General features: G+C 39.3%; 1 protein-coding gene across 6 annotated transcripts in view; it reads left to right on the forward strand.

Annotated features, from left to right (window-relative positions):
* LOC133640975 (dystrobrevin beta-like) overlaps positions 1–15,920 on the forward strand; it is a 72,845-nt gene that overhangs the window by 35,790 nt on the left and 21,135 nt on the right. For all 6 annotated transcript variants that reach the window (XM_062034721.1, XM_062034723.1, XM_062034724.1 and 3 more), the window contains 5 exons: positions 646–800; positions 892–991; positions 1,131–1,297; positions 10,838–10,962; positions 11,666–11,737. In XM_062034721.1, coding sequence (XP_061890705.1) covers positions 646–800; positions 892–991; positions 1,131–1,297; positions 10,838–10,962; positions 11,666–11,737 — 619 coding nt within the window. The remainder of the gene's footprint in view (positions 1–645; positions 801–891; positions 992–1,130; positions 1,298–10,837; positions 10,963–11,665; positions 11,738–15,920) is intronic.

Below are 15,920 nucleotides of genomic sequence, written 5' to 3' on the forward strand. Positions count from 1 at the left end.
ATGATTATTAGGGACACATTTATATTTAACTTTTGACCCACTCAATTCTTTAATTGAATTTAATTCATTTTTTAAGTGCGGTATCTGAAATGTTCCCACACAGCATTTGTTTGGGTGGTATCAGTTCCCTGCTTTGTCCTGCTGCCATTTTTAGGATAATGTAGCATACTAGCATGTTTTTTTGTCCACCGTTGGTGTAACTTTGTTTTCGTTCCGATCAGGTTGTGCCAACAATAACGTACGAAAATTACATAATGTCCGTTTATAGCGAGTGAGGAGGTCTGAAACATGGGGCATAGTGGAGCCTTTGCAATTAAATAACCGTGACGTTTATAGTCCTGGTTAATAGTAAAACCGGTTAATAGTTGCATACTTACTCATAGCTGCCTTATTCCTTGAATTAACCGCAATTACCCAGGGAATTTTGGGTTGTAACGTTCCTCAAGCCTCTTTTTGTATAATTTACATGTTTGTCCTGTTCTCTCTGGGTGCTCCAGTTTACTTTGTGCATGTCAGGTCAATCCAGACTCTAAATTGCATCGATAGAATGTAAAAGTGCATGATGATATACACGGTATACATAAGAGTCATCTTGTGGCAATCAAACAGTATGTTACTACTGCTGCTGTTCTTGTGTGTGTGCAGATGTGTTTTCTCAAATGTCAGACTCCGGCGGCGTGATGGTCCTGTCCAAATTTGACAATTTTCTAAGAGAGGCTCTCAAATCGACTTACGCTGTGCACGAACGACCGTCCTTCGGCTACACGAACAACATGGCTCGCTCCTGTTTCCCACAACATGTGAGCTAAAGCATCGCATCCGTTGTTGTGATATGTGTGTGTACTCCTTACTTGTTTTTTCTGATGAGTTTGCTTGTTCTCGGTGATGTAGAAGAGGGTGATGCTCAACATGTTCCTGGATATTGCAGCAGACCCCCCTCCATGTCTTGTCTGGCTGCCCCTAATGCATCGTCTTGCCACCGTGGAACATGGTAAATATTCATTAATTCTTTGTTTTTTGGGATCATTTGCTGTTCAGAGTATGCTCTTGTTTGATAGTACTTCCCTTTTTTACCCAAATAATGCACATTTGTAATTTTAGCTTTTAACCTTCCTTTCTTTCTGTGTCAGTTCACCACCCCGTGACTTGTTCCTACTGTCGCAGCAACGGTATGACAGGCTTCCGCTATCGATGTCTCCGTTGCCGTGGATACCAACTCTGCCAGGACTGCTTCTGGCACGGCAATGCCAATGGCTCTCATAACAACCAGCATCAGATGAAGGAGCACTCAACCTGGGTGAGTCACCACAAAAAGGTTGTTAAAGGCCTACTGAAATTAGATTTTCTTATTTAAATGGGGATAGCAGATCCATTCTATGTGTCATACTTGATCATTTCGCGATATTGCCATATTTTTGCTGAAAGGATTTAGTAGAGAACATCGACGATAAAGTTCGCAACTTTTGGTCGCTGATATAAAAGCCTTGCCTGTACCGGAAGTAGCGTGACGTCACAGGTTGTGGAGCTCCTCACATCTGCACATTGTTTACAATCATGGCCACAAGCAGCGAGAGCGATTCGGACCGAGAAAGCGACGATTTCCCCATTAATTTGAGCGAGGATGAAAGATTTGTGGATGAGGAAAGTGAGAGTGAAGGACTAGAGGGCAGTGGAAGCAATTCAGATAGGGAAGATGCTGCGAGAGGCGGGTGGGACCTAATATTCAGCTGGGAATGACTAAAACAGTAAATAAACACAAGACATATACTGTATATACTCTATTAGCCACAACACAACCAGGCTTATATTTAATATGCCACAAATTAATCCCACATAACAAACACCTCCCCCCTCCCGTCCATATAACCCGCCAATACAAATCAAACACCCGCACAACACACTCAATCCCACAGCCCAAAGTACCGTTCACCTCCACAAAGTTCATACAGCATATGTATTTCCCCAAAGTTACGTACGTGACATGCACATAGGGGCACGCACGTACGGGCAAGCGATCAAATGTTTGGAAGCCGCAGCTGCGTACTCACGGTAGCGCGTATCCAACTCAAAGTCCTCCTGGTAGGAGTCTCTGTTGTCCCAGGCCAATGGTAAAGCTTGTCCCAGGCCAATGGTAAAGCTTGTCCCAGGCCAATGGTAAAGCTTGACTGTCATCGTTCGGGAATGTAAACAATGAAACACCGGCTACGTGTTTGTGTTGCAGCAGCCGGCCGCTAATACACCGCTTCCCACCTACAGCTTTCTTCTTTGTTATCTCCATTGTTCATTAAACAAACTGCAAAAGATTCACCAACACAGATGTCCAGAATACTGTGGAATTTTGCGATGAAAACAGACGACTTAATAGCTGGCCACAATGGTGTCCCAAAATGTCCGCTACAATCCGTGACGTCACGCGCAAACGTCATCATACCGAGACGTTTTCAGCAGGATATTTCGCGGGAAATTTGAAATAGCACTTTACTAATCTAACCCGGCCATAGTGACATGTGTTGCAATGTTAAGATTTCATCATTGATATATAAACTATCAGACTGCGTGGTCGGTAGTAGTGGGTTTCAGTAGGCCTTTAAATAAAATGTGTTGCAATATGTACTGTATATTTTGTGACATAAAAGTTATGTTTTTATTCTGCAGATGATCCACACAGTGACTGATTAAACCAAACAAATGTATATTTACATCAATAGAGCTCTATTACTCTAATTCAGTGATTCTCAAATTGTGGTACGTGAGCTCCATCTAGTGGTATGCCAAATAATCACTTGATTAAAGTACAGTGTTTTATTTTCCTATATTCAAACACAGTGTTACTGTTCACACTGTGTGTAATGTTACACACGGTCCAAAAATATTGAATATACGTGTTAAATAAAACCTCTGCTTTGTTTTTATGAATACCCAGGCAGTAACTATGTTACTGTATTTTGATGTTGGTCATTGTGGTAGTACTTGGAGAGTGATAGTTTCTGAGGTGGTAATTGGTGAAAAAAGAACCACTGCTCTAATTGATAAATGTTCTCTTCTGGTAAAATAGTTGTTTGGTAGGGGTGCTAAAAAATGATAGAAATCGCGATTTATTTTTTTGTAGATTTTAATTCGATTCATAATTGTCAAGAATTTATTTAAAAATAAAAACAAAAAACAAAATATGTATTATTTTTTTCCACAAAGTTTTTTAATAAGTATTGAATGTATATGTCTTCTCAATTGCTTGTAAATTTAAATCCTAAATATTGTTAAGTTGGGATTGGGGTTTGCTTTATTTTCTTTTACTAGAGTGATTAACATTCTGTGATTTTTGTAAAAAAAAAAAAAAAAATTGTAATACATTTTTTTCAAATATGTTTTTTAGGACAACACTGCATATAAGTCAGACGTCAGTAGCTAAGTGAAGCTTTTGTAACCTGTTTTGGAAAAGGTTTTATTATAATTTAATAATAATACATTATGAGAATGGTGTTGAATCAAGAATCGATTCTGAATCGAATCATCACCCCAAGAACCTCTACTGTTTAGCATCCTTGAAAGTTTTGTTAGAGGAGTCTGAATTTACTGTAAAGCTGCGCTGTTTGTGGGGTTACATTCCAAGACCCTCAGTTTATGACGAAAACTGCAAGTCATTTATGCACCCATAAAAATGTCCTAAAAAGTTTTTTTTAGGTACGCTAACCCACAGGTGTCAAGCTCAATGCCCAGGGGCTAGATCTGGCCTGTCACATCATCTTTTGTGGCTCGAGTAAGCCTAAAAAAATGTGCGTCAATAAAGCACATTATTTTTGTGCTAAATGTGTTTTTAAAATTTGACAGGAAAACTGGATTAAATGTAATTGCATATTTTCAAAATTTTAATGACATTTTTATTGTGTAACAAAATATTGCAAGCATTTTTTTGTTGTCAAAAATTCCTAAATATCTGCCTGTCAACTTTGATTTTACAGCAAATTGATAATCAATGTATTAATAAAGATATATATAAAAATACACAAGCATTTATGTATTAATATTCACGAGGCCATTATATGTTTGTATTCATATATATTCAGTGTTACAAATGGCCCTTCGAGGGGCAGTCATAACTACAATGTGGCCCTCAATGAAAACGGGTTTGACACCTCTGCTCTAACCCCTGTAGGACCTCTCACGGTTACTAAACACATTTCAATTCTGTTTTAGAATATTTAAAAGGATTGTATTATGCAAAGCCAACATTTTCTTACCTTTTTTGTATATTTGCGATCCACATAACCCCAGAACATTTGAAATCAAACAATTTAGGCACTGCAGAGATATTTATAAAACAATTTTGTCTTCTTCCAAACTTGATCCAAAAGAGCTGTTTAGAATTTGAGGCGATTGTGACATATTTTGCCTTAGTTACATCAGTGGCAATCGGTTAGAGAGTGGCTTTAAGATGATCTAAGACGGTCTAATGTATGCATAATTTTGACCAAAGAACCACCATATAATTTTTAACATAAGGAAGTGTTTTAAATGTAGAAAACAAATCGTGATATGACTCCAATGATAAACAAGTACAGGCATACAGTATATAGCAGGGGTCCTCAAGTACAAATCTTGTAGGTCCACAAATGTTATTTTGAAACAGGCTGGGTCCGTTTATTATCGGTCAAACTTATATAGTAGCAGGAGGCAGGGGCGCCGAAAAGGGGGGGTAAAGGAGACGGATTCTAGGGGCCCATGATGGAGGGGGGCCCAGAGAGGCCCCTAATGATGATGAAATTATAATACAGGGGGCCCTGTAAAGATTATTTTCATGGGGCCCAAAATCCCTAGTGGCGCCCCTGGCAGGAGGTAGGTAGTAGTTTAACATTTTCTTAAAATTAACAAAAATAAAATAAATATCCAATAAAATACATTAAAGATTTTCTTTGAAACAAAATTAAATAAGAACTTAAATAAAATAAATATTTCAGTACGTCTGGTAGCTGTGGCATCAGAGAGTGGGATTTGATTTATTTTAGCTGTCATTTCCTCCTTTTCTTTGCCTTCTAACATGGCACCCATCACTTCAGTCAAGCATTCTTTAATTATTTCTGCATCAGAGAATAGCTTCTTGTGTTTACCCAAAACCCATGCCACTCTGAGTGAGCACTCTGTTGCTATTTGTTGTTGTGTCATAGATTTAACAAAAATCTTGCTTGATGTTTCATATGACTTTTTCAGCCTCGTGATTTCTTTTTTTCTTAGCTCCGAATCATGAGGAAATGTCTCTTCAAATTCGCGGTGCTCTTTCAGATAGTGACGTTTCAGATTTTCACTTTTCACCAGAGCAACAGTACTGTTGCATATTAGACATATTGGTCTGGTACTTGCAGTAGGTAGGATGAAAACAAATTGCTCTGTCCATTCTTCCTTGAAACGTCGGTTTTCCCTGTCCACCTTTCTTCTACCAGCCTGAGCCAACTTGGAGCATGCCGTTGTGATTTCATTGACATTCAGTGACTGACGAGTGAACAGTTAGCGAAGTAGCGATACGAGACAACTGTGTGCCTGCAGCGAAAGGTTCCATGCATGTGGCATGAGCGCTGTGTGACCCAGGTGGTAACAGCCTATCAGCGCGTTGTTGTGATAGAGATGACAACCCATACTCTGATTGGCTGATTCCGCAGCCAATCAGAGTGGCGTTCTCTCGCTCTCACTCCGTCTCTCTCTCTCAGAGAGAGAGACGGAGTGAGTGAGACACGGAGAAGTGTAAACAAATGTGGAGATATTTGACTAAAAACAACAAAGAACGTTGACTTGCGCTAGCGATAATTCAAAGATGAATACAATTATTATATTTTTTTATAATAATTATAATTATGAAAAAAAAAAAAAATTTTTTTTTTTTTTTACTATAATTCGTGCTGGGTCCGGACGGACACGTCGCTGGGTCCGGACATGGACCGCGGTCTGCCTGTTGAGGATCACTGGTATATAGTATTGCACTTACAATAATCATGTCTTGTCAAAGAATCTTCCAGACAGAAAATGTTGAGTGAATTGAATGGATTCATAGCTGCAGCACTCATTTTGGCTGATTCCGCAGCCATTAAGAGTGGCGTTCTCTCGCTCTCACTCCGTCTCTCTCTCTGAGAGAGAGAGACGGAGTGAGTGAGACACGGAGAAGTGTAAACAAACGTGGAGATATTTGACTAAAAACAACAAAGAACGTTGACTTGCGCTAGCGATAATTCAAAGATAAATACAATTATTATATTTTTTATAATAATTATAATTATAAAAAAAAAAATTTTTTTTTTTTTTTTTTTTTTACTATAATTCGTGCTGGGTCCGGACGGACACGTCGCTGGGTCCGGACATGGACCGCCGTCCGCCTGTTGAGGATCACTGGTATATAGTATTGCACTTACAATAATCATGTCTTGTCAAAGAATCTTCCAGACAGAAAATGTTGAGTGAATTGAATGGATTCATAGCTGCAGCACTCATTTTCCCCTGCAGATAGCGCCATCAAACCACTTTCTATTTAAGTTACTATTCAATAAAACATATATATATATATATATATATATATATATATATATATATATATATATATATATATATATATATATATATATATATATATACATATATATATATATATATATATATATATATATATATATATATATATATATATATATATATATGTGTGTGTGTGTGTGTGTGTGTGTGTGTGTGTGTGTGTGTGTGTGTGTGTGTGTGTGTGTGTGTGTGTGTGTACACTACCGTTCAAAAGTTTGGGGTCACCCAAACAATTTTGTGGAATAGCCTTCAATTCTAAGAACAAGAATAGACTGTCGAGTTTCAGATGAAAGTTCTCTTTTTCTGGCCATTTTGAGCGTTTAATTGACCCCACAAATGTGATGCTCCAGAAACTCAATCTGCTCAAAGGAAGGTCAGTTTTGTAGCTTCTGTAACGAGCTAAACTGTTTTCAGATGTGTGAACATGATTGCACAAGGGTTTTCTAATCATCAATTAGCCTTCTGAGCCAATGAGCAAACACATTGTACCATTAGAACACTGGAGTGATAGTTGCTGGAAATGGGCCTCTATACACCTATGTAGATATTGCACCAAAAACCAGACATTTGCAGCTAGAATAGTCATTTACCACATTAGCAATGTATAGAGTGTATTTCTTTAAAGTTAAGACTAGTTTAAAGTTATCTTCATTGAAAATAAGGACATTTCAATGTGACCCCAAACTGTTGAACGGTAGTGTATGTATGTACGTATGTATATGTAATTTAAAGCTGAGAAAAAAGTCTGTGACTAGACATGGATTTATGTATAATGTTCCTTCCCAGGCTTTAAAATACCAACAGAGTGGAAAAGCAAGTGGCATCTATATTGAAACTATTATCACATATATTTGATGTAGGACACCCAAAGACTTAGAAAGTTTGCGAGCAAATAGATATGATCAAAATAGTATCAATCTCACAGAGATTCCCGAGCCATTTTGAGAGATAATGAGCTAGCCAGACAGGTCATCGCATGACGCAGGAACTACAGATCCCTTCATTACCAACAACAAAGCAAATCATGCAGACTTTGTGAGAGCCAACAACAATTACTTTGGGAAAAATTATGATCCATAAACTTATAAAGTTGATTATGAATATAAGGAGGAAGAACTACAAGTTTTAGGAGCTCTTCTAAACATATCCAGCTTTAGTGAAACACTAAGCATCATGTAGCAGTATTGCAAAGTGCTAAACAAGAAATATAAACTAAAAACATACTAAAACGATAGCTTACTGTACGATGTCTGCTCTTACTTCGATGATGACTGATAGGATGTCCATATCTTCCGGTTAAAATGAAAAATGAATCATGATGCACACAAAGGGTTAAGAAGGAAACATCTCCCTGCAGACACTGTCTTCGGTTGAGTGTGTTTGTGTCCATCTCAGGGTATTAATTGAATGTCACAGATGAACAACTTTTAGATTTATTGCTAAATTCTCCTATAATCTAATGAGATGCATGATTTATAATCTAGAATGACTTTGACGAGCCGAGACGCCATGATGTGGGAGCAGCAGGACATCTCTGCTGGCTCACAGTAAAGCATCAGAGGGCTATTTAACTGTGTGTTATCATTCCGCCGCTAAAATAGTTTATCTGCGTTAGCGCTTATAATAACAACAGCGCTAATGTTTGGTTAATATTCAGGTCACGCTATGTACAGTATATAGAGTATTGTTTGCGGGTTTTGGATGGTTCTTTAGAGGGTTTTGTGGGTGAAATAGAGAGCCCCCATAGACTACATTGTTAGCTGACTTTTTATGTATTTATTTATTTAAGAAACGTGTTCATGTCTTCCAAAGGTATTGTGAATGATATACTGCACATTGCTCTACTTTTTGCGTATTTCCATTGTGACTGATCTGATACTATGATCAGAGTGCAGAAGTGATGTTAATCTACGGAAATTACTGCAGACTTTTGGAGTGGAATATTTAAAATGGCTGACTGAATTTGTGGCATTTTGTGATGTTTAGACGGTATTTTCACATACTTTGCGGATTGTAAATACAATTGGATATGGTTTATTGGATACAATGAAACACAATTAAGCATATGAAGTCAACTTGTTTTTCCACTCTAATGGCACTTTAAGGTGGCGGAATGTCACATTTCATTAAAAAAAGCTGCTAATGTGAACACAATTATATTTCTATCTTTTAATAAATACAATAATTAGGGTTACACAATACAGACAATATTAATAATAATAATTTGGCTGATGATAGAGATTTTAGCGCTATTGTTATATTGTGATAAAGCGGGACACATTCTAGCTGTGTCCCACAAATTTGACAGCGACAAGTGAACTACCGCGTCCTCAAGAAAATGTAGCCACCCCGCTAGCGGCTAACGTCCCTTCACAGTGTAAAGCCACTTCTAAGTCAGCATTGCTCGCTTCCATAGCAGCAAATAAACTATGTTTATTACAGGTCCATTATCACTGAAGGACAATAAATAGCTTAATATGCTACACTATACATTGTAGCAGGATATGCAAACTGCAAGATTGAGCTTTTGAATGTAAACAAAGGTAGGCATGTTGATACAAATGTCGAAAGTAAAAATACAAAGTACATTATCAGTATGTGGTCGATACTGCAGTGGTTAGATCAATATTTTTTATTTTCAAAAAATCTTTTTTTCATTTTTTGTTGTTGGTTACAAACTTGGGAAATAAGTCCCTGGACAAAGGATGACTTTAAGATCAAAAACCAAAGGATTTAAATCAGAGCCAATAATAGTAGGAAATCATTTAAATATTTATATGGTATTGTTACACCGCCATCCTGTGTTTTTGTCTGATTTTAATTGAGATAAAAAATGGAAGCAATCAGTCATCTCAAAAATTTGAAGTATCAGTATCTTCATTGGTATGACCAATACTGCCCCTGTAACTACTTACTACAAATATGTAGTAAATAGCCAAATTACAAGAGTAAGTGCTTATTACATTTTAACAGAAGTGTAAATTGACTCATGTTACAACAGAAAGTAACCAGATATTCACAGTAAATTAGAAGGAGATTAATGATAGTTTTGACTAAAGAATACAACCGGGGAAGACGCAATACGTTACTGCATAAGTCAGCAACCAAATTAGGAGCCTTTGTAACTCATTTTGAAATTTGTCTATTATCTTTACAAACCAAATAATATACTGTGATATATATCATGATGTAGATTTTAGGCAAAATCGCCCATCCCTAAAATGTATTATTTTTGTATAATTAATTACTCACCATTGTGTGTTATACTCAATGGTTAACAGGACGTCTTTATGTGCTCGACACCTCAATCATTGGTATGTGTTCATCTACAAAACCATTATGGGTATCTGTCTTGTCTTTTAACAAAGAAACAAGGAAGTCACAATCTTCGTTCAATGAATGTTCTGCAATTTGTTGTCCCCAAAGTAAGAACTGAACTGGGCAAGAAAGCATTTAGGTTTTCAGCACCGAATGCTTGGAATAAACTTCAGTCGGATCTTCTACTTTAAACCCTTGTTACATTAAATGAGTTTAAAGCTTTTGTGAAAGGATTGCAGTCTACCTTATCTGTATGCACATGTGTTATGTGACCATGTTTTAATGTTGTAAATTTTGTGTTTTATGTGTTTACTGTTTTTAATGTAACCTTGCTGCTGCCCCCTTGCCCAGTCTCCCTTGGAAAAGAGATATTTGATCTCAATGGGATTTTACCTGGTTAAATAAAGGCTACAAAAAAAAGAAAAGAAATAATAATGCTGCTCCACAATATAACAAAAAACACCTAGGATCTAAAAGTAGTACTCTACCGAACATTTTTTTAGTTAAATATTAATTGTGCAAACATGTATACTGTACATGCAATCATACATACATATACATACAGTACATAGAAGAGAAGACATGTTACAAAACCTTTTTTTTTTCCATTTAGAATAATGTAAACAAAACCCAGAGGCAAAAAGTCTGTCTTGACCTCCCCCCCACCCACAAACCAAATAGAGCACCTAGACAGGACAAGAAGTAAGAAACATGCTAATACAGTGAAAATACTAATACAAGATTTTGCCAGCTGTAACAGGTTTACCGTACATATTTTCAGTTTTATGAACTAACGCCAGTGCATTGCCAGAGAACGCAGTAACTAAAAATGGGTGATGTGGTCTTGTTTTTATTGCGCAAATGAAGTCTTGTCCACACATTAGAGGGACAAAAACTGCCACTTATCACCATAAATATGACATATAAAAGGCAGCATTTGACAATACAATGTTTTTTCTTTGAGCAGAAGTCGCCTGCCACAAAGCTGGGCCGAGCGCTGGGCAAGACCTTGGGCTGCGTATCGTCCAGGGAACCCCGTCACCCTCTTTACCCAGAAGAACCTGAGCGGACCTTGAATCTGGCTAACATTGTGTAAGGCACTTCTCATATATCTTTGGCGTCTAATAGTAGGGAGCTCGACACAGGGGTTATATTTTATTGTGCATTATGCATACATTATTTAGGCTATGGAATGTGTGATGATGATGACGGTGCATTGGCTGTTAAATGATTACCCTTGGAAGCGTACCCGCTCTGGAATGGAACAATCAATATTCCCAAAGCGAGACTTCAGTCAGGCTTTCAGTTGTCACTACCAAACAGTGTAAAGGTTATTTTTCAATGAGGGGTGTAAAACAATCCCTCTCTCACATGCAGACAGCATGACAGGGCAAAAACTAATTCAGCCAACCATTGGTTGTTGGCTCCTCCCCTGAAGCACATCGAGAGTGTTTGATTTTCCAAACATCAGCAGACGAGTTCATCGCATGCCTCTCAGCAGTGAGCTTTTATTCAGGCCAGCACACCGCGACCACACTTAGCTGTGAGTACTCACATGGTGGATCTGCATCTACTTTTTCCCTTCCCAATCTTTGTCTTATCCAGCCTTTTTCGCGTTATTCATTAATCTCTTTCTGTCTTTGGCTTGTGATCTTTGGCCTGTCTGTGTTTGTTCTGACCAGAAGCGATTCGCCATTGCACGAATACACTCTGAAGCGTGTGAGAATGCGTACCCACTGGGGCCTCTGTACTTTTAATAAATTGGTGACATTTGCGTTTGTTTATGTACATACAGGCCCTCTCAACCTATTGAGACCACGAGTTCGGCCATGCTGCTCTCCCCACAAGCGTCAGAGTCCTCCAAGAGGTAACAAAATAGCTGCTCAGTGCTTGCCTCGTTCTTTGTCCAGATAACTTCTTTATTTGGTGTGGACTGCTCACAAAGAAATCAGAATGTGTCTATTTTCGTTCAACATTGATTTGATTTATTCAATCAACCAATTTAATTCACATATAATGGGTCTAGGTTAGTTTTTGCCTCATCCCTTTCTTAAAGTGTGAGTGAAAAATGCGCTACGGACCTGATAGGTCTGAAAGAGAAAGAGAAAGAGATGATACAGTATTAACTGATGCTACCTGGTGGTTGTTTGAGCACACTGCAGCTAGTCCTGGATAAATCAACCAACACCCACTCCTTAATGCTTCAGTCACATGCACGATTCTCACAGGAAAGAGGCAAAAACTAACCCAGACCCACTGTTGTGTTGCATTATGGTGTGATTATTTTTAAGCAAAAAATACCCCCAACATTACAGGAATATTTACTATACTAATGTGATGTGTGATTGTTTACCTTATATGGACAATAATGTTGTGACACAGCACACAGGGAGGCAAAAGAGAACCCCTTAGTGTTCAGACAGGTTGGATATCGTCCAATTTTTAGGTTTACAATATCGCCACACTGATAGCAGCCATGTTGCATTGCAGCGATGATGAGATTAGCCTTGAATCAGAATCAGAATAGTTTTTATTGCCATTGTTTGAGAACGGGTTCACAAACTAGGAATTTTTCTTGGTGCAATCGTGCAACATAAAACACATATAACACAGAATAGGTAATAACATGAGCTGTAACTGAGCTATCAGGTCTTGTTATTGTTCATGTGCCTGATGGCCGAGGGGAAAAAACGGTTCAGGTGGAGGGAAGTGTGGGTCTGGATGGACCGTAGTCTCCTGCCTGAGGGGAGAGGGGACAATAGTTTGTGTCCAGGGTGAGAAGAGTCAGCTGTGATCTGACCCACACGCCTCCTGGTCCTGGAGGTGAACAGGTCCTGGAGGGCTGGGAGCTTGCAGCCAATAACCTTCTCAGCAGCACGTACGATGCGCTGCAGTCGATGCTTATCCTGGACTGTGGCGCCGGGGAACCACACGGTGATGGAGGAGGTGAGGATGGACTCGATGATGGCTGAGTAAAACTGCACCAGCATCTCGTCGGCACCTTAAGTTTCCTCAGCTGCCGCAGGAAGTACATCTTCTGCTGGGCCTTTTTGATGAGGGAGCTGATGGTCGGCTCCCACTTGAGGTCCTGGGTGATGGTGGTGCCCAAGAAACGGAAGGAGTCCACAATGGAGACGGGGGTGGGAGAGTCAATCAGGGTGAGGGGGGGTGGTGGGGCTTTGACTTTCCTGAAGTCCATGATCATCTCCACTGTTTTCTGGGCGTTCAGCTCCAGGTTGTTGAGGCTGCACCAGGACGCCAGTCGGTCCACCTCTCTCCTGTAGGCGGACTCGTCGCCATCCGAGATGAGCCCGATGAGGGTAGTGTCGTCCGCAAACTTGAGCAGCTTTACGGACTGGTGACTGGAGGTGCAGCAGTTTGTATACAGGGAGAAGAGCCAGGGGGAAAGTACACAGTCCTGAGGAGTACCAGTGTTCGTGGTTCGACTGTCCGAGACAATCTTCCCCAGCCGCATGTGCTGTCTTCGATCCGTCAGGAAGTCATTGATCCAAGTGCAGAGGGAGTCGGGCACGCTGAGCTGGTAGAGCTTGTCTCGGAGCAGTCCAGGGAGGATGGTGTTGAAGGCAGAGCTGAAGTCCACAAACAGGATCCTGGCGTAGGTTCCTGGGAGAGTCCAGATGCTCCAGGATGAAGTGGAGGGCCAGGTTCACTTCATCCACAGACCTGTTGGTTCTGTAGGCGAACTGCAGTGGGTCTAGGAGGGGGGCGGTGATGTCCTTGAGGTGGGGCAGGACCAAGCGTTTAAAGGACTTCATGACCACAGACGTCACCGTCACCGGCCTGTAGTCATTAAGTCCTGTGATCCATGGTTTCTTGGGGACAGGGACAATGATGGAGGTCTTAAAGCAGAACTTGAGCTTCCTGTATCATTAAAAAAAACTACTACACTGTACGCCATTGCTTATTTTCAGTCAAAAAGCAGTGAGAGGTTGTGGATTGAACAACTTCCCCAAGATCTGCCGTTGTGTTGTCAGCATTTTTACTCCTTAAAGGAAAATGTTCACCAACACGTTCTCTTTAGTATAGGATAGACATAACCTTTATTAGTCCCACAATGGGGAAATGTGGTTGCAGTGCAGATTCAAAAAGTCCAAAAAAAGTAGTAAAAAAGTCGCAAAAGTCATTAAAGTCCTAATGGTAAAAAACACATAAAACAAAAGGGAAACATTAAAGAACACAAAGGAGGATATAAAAGAGCACAGAAAAATGGAATGAAAAAAATGATTAATAAATAATACATATTGCGCACGCACGATTGCACTATGCATGGATAAATAATTAATCAAAAACACCATCTTAACACCCATATACACTGTTGTGGCGCTGTGGTGTTACATGCCATCGTCTGCTGTGATGGGGGCAACACGGTCAGAGACAGAAACAGACCCAATAAAGTGACCAAGAGAGCTGACTCTACGATTTACAGTTATTTTCATCACTTAATTGCGTAGTTTATTCACCATGGTCCATGATAACTTCAAATCTGATATGGATAATATTATGAGTAAAATTATTGCCTGTGTTTCCTCATGCTCTTTCAGTTTTTCCTCATCAATCTTGAGGAAAACCTCAGTAGAAGAGGACGCCAAATAGACTACTAGTGGCTTACCTACTTTTTCTCCCGTTTTAGAGCGTCTGCCCTTCTTTCTCGGCCGGTTGTGACTTTGTCTTTCTCCGCTTGAGGGTGCTCCTGATTTTCAGGATCGCATTTGGCTTTTACATTTTTTCCTTCTAAACACTGACAAAAACCCTTCCTCTTCAAAGTAAGAATCATTAAAATGATCGCTTCAAATTATACTCCTCTCTTGGTCCATCCCAGTTTTAGTGGAGAGGTCCATACTTTCATCATATTCTAATCATTTGGAAATGTATGCATTCTGACCCCTTCTTTAGCTGTATTGCTACAACCTGCAACAATGCATCTGGCAGAGATTTGTTGATTCCTTCAAATGTGTAGTCAAATTATCGTGATTCAGGATCAAGATGCTATCAAAACACATACTATACAATATGAAATTCCCTCCAGTCTTCTGTAGGTGACTTCAGCAGACTGATGCAGGCCCGCCCACATATTGGAGCTAAAAGTTCCAAAATGTGTTGAAAACCTAAAATCACTGCTGTGTCTATTTTGGGGGGGAATTTACCTGTAGACATAATTTTTAGGTCCAAAACTATGACAAAAGTGCCAATGTTGTGAGCATTAAAGAGACACTTAAACCTTTATTGATAAGGCACAGTGCATGTTAAAGTTAATGTGTCCCTCTGTAAACCACAACTCCCTGGTGCAAGCAGCATTCACGTGGCCCCAAAACCACTGCCATGCTTGACTGCAGGCAGGACAAAATTATCTTGCTACTTCCAATAATGGCCATGTTTAGTCATTTTTAGTGGCAAATAGTAAATCTGTAAAGCTGTACACTGACTACTTTAAAGTATATATAAGTTTGGTTTGTATAGTATTGTCTATTGAAGGTGTATAAACTAAAATGTGAGGTACTGTGTACTAATTTTAATAATACAATTATACATCTGTTGCTGTCTTCTATCACGGAAGACAGTATTTCCCAACCTTTGAGCCAAGGCATTACATTACAAACAAGAATTCTGTTTGAAAGGCAACACGTTATTAGTTATGTCATCTGGTGGAAGGCTATTTACAGTAATTGTTCTGCCTGTGACTGTAATGTCTCTGGCATAGACAGTGGAACATTACATACATTATTTATCATACATAAATAATCATTTTTGCACCAGTTAAAGGATATTGTATAATTTCCCGCATTGATAGGTACAGTATAGTAGGGCAAACTGAACACTGAATGTTCCCTTTGTAAAAGCAGGTCTTCTTTCCACTTTTCTTAAGCGACTTTGTGTTAGATGTAGTTAATGAGTCTTCATTTATTTTATATTGAGTCACTCAGAAGTGAGAAGTTGCTATGTGCACAGTCATGCTCGAAGAGAAATGCCCTTCCGCAAACTGCTCCCTCTGAGGGATTAGTTAACTGAAGAGGAGGCCTTCCTTCGACTTT

This window comes from Entelurus aequoreus, linkage group LG23, assembly GCF_033978785.1.
Source record: "Entelurus aequoreus isolate RoL-2023_Sb linkage group LG23, RoL_Eaeq_v1.1, whole genome shotgun sequence".
Taxonomy (NCBI): domain Eukaryota; kingdom Metazoa; phylum Chordata; class Actinopteri; order Syngnathiformes; family Syngnathidae; genus Entelurus; species Entelurus aequoreus.